Raw genomic sequence first — 8,082 nt, forward strand, 5'->3', positions numbered from 1 at the left:
CCCTTGAAGCTCAGGGGTTTTAGGCATTTTATTATGGTAAGATGAACATTTAGGGGCCCGCCTTAGGGGCTCAGGGGTTTTAGTGCATTTAATTACGGTCAGATGAGCCTATTTAAATACCATATTTATGACACTGGCAGGCCACTAATGATTTATTTTGTATTTATGATTTATAATCTTTTTATGATGCCAAATAAATTCTAAGATCCGTAGTTTATTAGTTCAGTTAAGCCCGATCCTAGGCCAAAGGTCATGTTTAACAAAGATATGGTCAGACCTAATCAGACTATAACTTCCTATAAGGTCAAAGACGTGATTGAGCGAAGGTTATAAAAGTGCAAAACAATCAGATATATGTATTCATTAATATCTAATAGGTCCAACAAGTAAACACCATGGCAGCTCTCCCTGCAAGGTCTCTCAGCGGGTCCACTGTCTCGCGGTGGTCTGAAGCACGTAGGCGATCAGGTTCTCGTCTTTCGTCATGCCAAAGATCGCCGCGCTGCAGCTCGCCCTGGTGGCTGATCGTCTACTGCTTCTTCGCCAACGGTTTCACCATCGGATGCTACAGGTCCATCGTCGTCTTCATACCCGACATCATGGTCACGTTCGACAGTAACAGTACTCTAATGGGTTGGCTGTTTTCCATCGATTACCTACTGGTCGGTATTTTGAGTAAGTACCGTACACTCGAATCATTATATACACATGTTGGGTGTCTGGACAGATAATTTCAAATAGTAATTTGAACAACTATGCATTTCATATTCCAAAAGGAATCTTTCAAAAGGTATGGTGACAATAATAAATAAAAAATATAGTAAATAGTAAATTATAGATGTTCCATTTGTTCAGTCAACCTAAGCGTAAACATTTGCATGTTTCAAAACGATGATTAAAATAATCCTTCTTAGACACTGCAGAACCTTTGCTTTTGTAGCTCCGGTTGCGGCATACCTGACTTCGAAATTCGGAACAAGACCAGTGGTGATGGCGGCCGGTACGTTCGCTGCTTCTGGGGTGCTGATGCTGTCACGGGCCAAACACATCGGGCTGGTGTTGTTTGGAATAGGAGTAGTGACAGGTAGGTATGATACAGGGGTTGATCCAGCCGCCGGCGAGGGAGGGGGCCCCAATCCATGAAAAATTATGTAGCGGCGACTAAATCGACTGGCCGAAAAAGCAGAAGGGGGAGGGGAGGGGTTGAGCTCCTTTTTTGTTGTTACTCAACACCCCCCTCCCTTTGAGAAACAACAACAAACTTTTTTTGGGGCCAGGGGAGGGGGTCCGGGCCCCCTTTCCACTACACCTAGGAATATTTTGCGTAATCTTCCCACATGGTTTAAAGGGTACTATGTGCTATTTGCAGGCCCCAAAAATGAAAATTCCATTGGCATATGAAAGATAATACTAATTTAGAACTTCCCTACAAAAAAGAAGGCTTGAAAAAGGCTTTAAGTGGGAAAATAACGACTATTAGTTGTCGAATCGACTTAAGAGCTATAGAGCCAGTAAGTAATAGTCTTGATTTTCAGACCATTGTACCGAATGGTCGTACGCTTTATGCTGCGCAAAGATTCAATCAGTTTAATTTTGGCCATTACAAGAAGTGGGTTATTGATGTAGACAAATCCTCATGTACCCTTTACAGCTCATTTTATTTATGCTATTACCAAAGAAGAAAAAAGTCATTCAGTCACTCAATCGTGTCTGACAGTGAAGTCTAGCAAGTAAACGAGTTTCCTTGCATAATTCAAATATTAGTACACTGCCAACGTTTAAATTTCACAGATAGGACAAACATGACATATTTATAATTCATGCAAAATTCTACAGAATTTGATGCTGGCTGCAAAAAGGGACATAGCATCTTTAAGAGGGTACTTTTCAGTTGAGTAAGAACTAAGATCCATGATACCGTTGTGTCGGTCTTACAAGTAGTCATTCTCGATAACCCTTTAGATGGATAAAAAATGTGTTTTTGAATTAATATAAGTTGCCAGAAGGTCTCGTGGGCTGCTAGTCTCGTAAACCCTCCAATCAGTTGTCAGAAGTTCGAACTACAGAAGGTCTCACGATTTTCGGTCAACAAACTGATCCGTAGCCGTTGTTAGAAGATCAACGCGCCGGACACATCTTTAGGAATTCGTTTAACAAAAGAGCCGTTGATGTATTAAGTTTCAAGTTTAGTCATGCTAGTCGACAGGAGGTTTAAAGACGGATTTCCAAGTCCAAACCTTGGTGTCGTCAACCATTCGCTTTGGCATCCTTCAGTCCTCAACTAGGACGTCCCTCTTTAATTAAAATCAAATTACATTTGTTTTAGACTATGATTTACCAGTGTTTCGTATTTCATCTTTCTGCTTATCTCCTCACAGCATCTTCGAAGGCGGTTCTTTATGCCTCTACCATGCTGCTGACACGAAGGACCTTCCAGAAACACTACGCCCTGGCAAACGGTATCAATATATCCGGTTACAGCTGTTTTCTGTTCCTCTTCCCGCCAATCCTCGAGGCGCTGCGTGATGTCTACGGTTGGCGAGGAGCATGTCTCATACTCTCAGGATGTATGCTTAACACTGTGGTCATGGGTCTACTGATGAAGTCAAGGCAAACGATAAGGAATCCAGCGACAGAAGACGGGCAAACTTGTCATGGCCAAGCAGTCGACACCCCAGACAAACACCAAGAAGGAGACAGGGGCACATCGACTTCTTTGCACATGGATTCACATGTTGAAAGCCAGCACCATGAAAATGCTAACGGATCGAAAATGATGCAGAGTGCAAAGAGCCAAACAGGGCTCTTTCAATGTCATGAAGCATCCCTTACTGTAGAAGAAGAGATATCTGTTGACACTAACGACCAAAGGTATCTTCCGGACCAGGAGAACACATCTCACGATGGCGTTCAATTTTCCCACTGTCTAAGTGCTAATGCTGTTGATGAGTCAATGATAAAGGACGAGAACAACCCTATGTTACCTAAGACTGGGAATTCTGAACACCGGCCTTTGTCGATATCTTCGCCACGACATGGTTTGAGCGGCAAAGGCCAGACGCCACTTCAAGAAACTGCTGCCCTCAAACACGACGAGGACAGTATTATAGTGGTGTCAGGAGAGGGATGTGGACCATTACAGAGGTATCACCGGTACTTCATATCCCAGAACTACCACACCTTCATCATCTACACGCTCTCAGTGTTCTTCTTAACCACAGCTCTCAGTATCTTCATGATACACATCACGCCCTCGTTGAAAGAATCCGGTGTAGGTTCACAAGACATCGCCACTTGCTTGTCCGTTTTCGCTGCTTCCAATCTGGTGGGTAGGCTCACATGTGGAATGTTCATTTCGAAGGGTATCATATCCTCAGCGAATCTTATGACCCTTACTGAGTTCACGCTGACCGTATCAATATTAGGTCAGTGTACTTTCTTTTGTTTCCTTTTACGTTGTTTGTTGTTGTTATTTTATCTTGTTTTCTTTGGAGTGAGGTTCTTTCATTTAAATTGCCTTTGGAAATCCAATTATTCCCAAGCTCATCGGATACAGTATACATTTTGACGTCAAAACTTGTAGTAATGTCCCCTATTGCTGCGCTATTCACGTTACTCTTTCATATTTTGCATAGTTTGTTTTAGGATCCGACAATTACAGTTAGTAGTATTTTGTATTTCATATGACCTCCATCATTTTAACTGAATTGTAAATGTCTGTGATTGTCTTGTGTCATTTCAATTCTGAATTTTAATGGTTCTAAACGGTCTTCTCCCAATTATCGACTGAATGTAAATTGCTTCCCATTGCATCATCTATTTTCAGTGGTATACCTATCGCCACAATTTGGTGTTCGTGTAACCGCCATCTTGTTCTTCGGGGTAGGCTCGGGGTTGGTCAACGCCCTTCCGTACGTCATCCATCGCCAGATCGTTGATCCTGGAGTTGACGTCAAGACCTTGTCCATCTTCATGATCGTAGAGGGGTTAGCTGGGCCGGTTGGAGGGGTGTTCGGAGGTAAGTTGGACATCTAGAAAGGAGATGAAACGGAAGTTGATGATACTGTGATCATTAGTAGTTATTTTTTAATGCACCAATCCCCCCCCCCCCCAAAAAAAACAAAACATGCTTGTACAGCTTGAATGTACAAACTCAGCCTTAAAATAAATCACCGGCATTCTAAGGACTAAGGGATGAAATATGAAGAAATTAAGAATTACATTTTGGAAAACAGCGCACACGAAACCTAAATCCGACTTGAGTTCCGTGCGAATCCTTTATTATATGCGGTCGAGTACGGGTTCGTCGAGTAGTCTACTCACAAGTTGCTTTTATGTTACTCTAGAGTGACTTTAAACCGGCAAAATCTCTTTACAGAAATAAGTTTGGAAGCCTATACTTTATATATAAAATTTTATGACATGGATCAAATTATATACCAAACAAACATATATTTTTTACCGCTCATTTCTAGGGCTACTCCGTGATTTGACCGGAAATTATCGCCTAACGTTCATGACATCAGCAGGGCTCTATTTCTTCGCTGCTCTTCTCATGGTCTTAGTTACCGCACTCCAGAATCGTCGGATGAGGAGCAGCCAACATCAGTTGAAACACCAATAACGAAGTCGGGGAAAGGTCCTTAAAAAAGAACTGGGCCCCATTTCACAAAACTTATCATCAGTGCCAAATGACAGTTTTTGTTTAAGCTACTGAAATCCTTGCTTCTGATTGGTTATCAACTTATCAGCAGATTTGTTACTGATTTTTGTCATTTGTCACTGAAAAAAGGTTTTTTGAAACGGGTCCCTGAAGGCGCTAATGTCACTAGAATTTCAATTTTGTTGTATATATTTCTCTTGGCATGGACTAACACAATGTTCGGAATGCATTATAGCTCCCACAGTAGCTTTGGTGATAATTTATTGCACTTGGCACGTTCCAGAGTAGAACTCCTTGTTCAACTTTTAATGACACGTCTGGAGTGAGGCTATACATTGCCCTGACACAGATCAAGCCTATTACTTTTGTTTTTAATTATTGATGTGCATACTATTTGTTTTTTTTATCAAAATATAAAATATATTTGACATATTCAAATATAGATAAAGAAAATCACAGAGAAGCCAAAAATTAAGGACCATGGATTACCTTAGACTTACCTGGGAAATTATTATATGTTTTTGATTAACCACATTGTTCAAACCAACTGAAGACAAAAATTATTGGCTAATTATACCAACATTCTCTTTTCATCTAATACGAAGTACTGAATAGAAATCTGAATAATGAGTTGTAAAAGGCCATGTTGGTTTAGGAGCAATAGACTGTGTTTAAATACTGAGAGGTCAAATCAAACTCATCCAGGAATTCAACTCTAAAAATCAATGGGAAAATTATAAAACCCATAAATTTTACACTATGTTGGGGTGTGCTTATTAATGAAAATATATCTTGGAAAATGTATCAATTACACGTAACCAAAACTTTTTCTCGGAATATTGGTATCATCGGAAGAGTACGTCCTTTTTCACCCCAAAACATCATTATTGCATTGTATAATAGTACACTTGTTTTACCACGATTAAACTATTATAAGCTTGTATACGGAAATATTCATGTAACCATTATGCCCTATATATTTACTTTTTAAAAAGTAGTAAGAATATACCAAGTGAACTACTTTGCGCAATCTAAACCATTATTTCAAGAACTGAAATTTTTAAAAAATATTTCAACTGCATTATTATTTCTGTGCAATATTGCTCTTTAAAGATAAAAATGACATTAATACCTCGAAGTCTATGCAATTTCCTAACTGTGGTACATCATTTTACTACTATACCAGAAGTGTAAAAAATATAATTTATGGGCTTTTGATAAGACTTTTGTCACTTTCACTTTTAAGACACAAATCAACAGTTATATGGCATTATCTACCAAACGCTTTTATTGTTTCTTTCAAAACTTTGTTCAGGGTTGCCTGGCCTTTTTTGTTGTTGTTGTATATATCATTCTATGTCTTATTACATCTTTTAATACTTGAATGTTCGTGTCTTTTTTTGTGCGTGTTTTTTTCTTCTTGCATAATTTATTCATGTCACTAACTGTTTGATTATACTCTCCTCTTGCATTCGAGCGCTTTCTACTGTGTTTCATAATGGGACTATATTGACAAGACCACCTCGGTCTTTTATAGATTCTATGTATAATGATTTGCATCTGTTATGTATTTCCGATCTGTATCTGTCCATGCTTCTATCGGAATTAGATCAAATTGAATTTGTTTTAATCAATTTTTTTCAACTTCTACACATCAGCATCAAGGATGAAATGTAAATCGCTCGGAGAAAAACGTAGTTGTAAAACAAGGCATAGGGCCCTCAATGTTCAATGCGAGGCAGTGTGTACAATAAACATGGGGGGATCTTGCAAAGTTAAATCACTGTCTAAGGTTGGCTTTTCCCATGCCTTTTGTACACACTGGAACGCACTAAACAATGAGGGCACTAAATTTCCTGTGCGTCATTCGCTGTTTGGTGAGTATTTGCCTGTACTCGGTTTTCCGACGTTGTGTTTGATTGAACGTTTCTCAAATATTTTCCTTCTATGGTTATATAATACAATTTGAATATCTATAAAGTAGAGAGCCAAGAAGAACATGTATCATGTATAGGCAAAGGGAAAAGGATTATTTCATTATTTTATACAGTTTTTGTTCATTTGTTAGGTAAAATATAATCACGAAAATAGTTATAGGCCTATATAGATACATTCCATCATGTAAATTTAATTTTAATGGACGTCTTCATTCGATTATCGCTGAACAATATGTTTTCTCTTTGCTATTGCTCTATCTTCAAGTTGGCTATATTTCACTGGTATGTTTAGGGGGACACTAATCCCCCTATTAATTATAAAATCCCCCTATTAATTATAATCTTTCAGCACATATCATGGTGAATTATTATTGAGGTGATGTCCTAGTGGGGTTTTGCCGGAACTCGATGTGATCTCTTCGTTGCATTGAGGTCGAGTGTGTATAGCGCCATCAATAGACTTGGCATACAGTTAGTTATATCATTTTGAATATGATGATCTCCTCCACCTTCCTCTGTCAATTATCATAATGTGTAATTTGTCAGATATGCGTTAGTCTCTGAACATTATATCATTCAGTTTTTTTTGTTTTGTTCGTGTCTTAATTGTTTACATCTTAAAGGGACTATGTCCCATTTGCAGGCCAAAAAAATGAAAAGGTTAAATCAAGTTCCAACTGCATATTGAAAGATAATTAATACTAATTTAGAACTTCCCTAAAAAAGGTGGGGCTTGAAAATGTCTTCAAGTGGGAAAATAAAGACTATTAGTTGTCAAATCGACTTTAGGGCTATAGAGCCCAAAAGTAATAGTCTTGATTTTCAGACAATGGTCATACGTTTATATGCTGCACAAAGATTCAATCAGTTTAATCTTGGCCATCACAAGAAGTGGGTTACTGATGTAGACAAATACTCATGTACCCTTTACAACTCCTTTTATGTATGTTATTATCAAAGAAGAAAAAAAGCCAGTCAGTCACTCGATAGTGTCTGACAGTGAAGTCTAGCAAGTAAACAGTTTTCCTTGCATAATTTGAATGTGAGGACACTGCTAACGTTTAAATTTCACAGATAGGACATACATGGCATATTCATAATTCCTGCAAAGTTCTACGGCATTTGAGGTTGGCTGCAAAAGGGACATAGCCCCTTTAAAGGCATCGATTAACAATGTTAAACTGAGATGCATGACCCTATTTGTTATCAGTGTCTGTGATATGGTGTCATACTGAAGCCCTAAACAAAAATTGCGCTTCAAAAAAAAAAGGGGGGGGGGGAGGGTAGTGAGCACTAAAAAAAAACCAGTTTGTTTGTTTTTGTTTTAAATTAAACTCAACCCCCCCCCCCCAGCTCCCGTTGATCAAAAAATTGTTTGCATACGATCTCCCTCGAAGCAGTTCCCCCAAAGTTGACAGCCCTGCTTTAACACAGATATTCTCGATCATTGAATTTCGAATACTTTTCTGGTCCCTCAAACCC

At 38.8% G+C, this 8,082-nt stretch overlaps 1 protein-coding gene across 1 annotated transcript; it reads left to right on the forward strand.

Moving 5' to 3' along the window:
• Window positions 1–395: 395 nt before the first annotated feature.
• Window positions 396–3,512, forward strand: LOC105447088. The gene is made up of 4 exons (XM_030995809.1): window positions 396–675; window positions 941–1,084; window positions 2,379–3,329; window positions 3,499–3,512. Exons 1-4 carry the CDS (start codon window positions 396–398, stop codon window positions 3,510–3,512), a joined length of 1,389 nt encoding a protein of 462 aa, XP_030851669.1.
• Window positions 3,513–8,082: the final 4,570 nt, after the last annotated feature.

This window comes from Strongylocentrotus purpuratus, unplaced genomic scaffold, assembly GCF_000002235.5.
Source record: "Strongylocentrotus purpuratus isolate Spur 01 unplaced genomic scaffold, Spur_5.0 spur5_scaffold_3, whole genome shotgun sequence".
Taxonomy (NCBI): domain Eukaryota; kingdom Metazoa; phylum Echinodermata; class Echinoidea; order Camarodonta; family Strongylocentrotidae; genus Strongylocentrotus; species Strongylocentrotus purpuratus.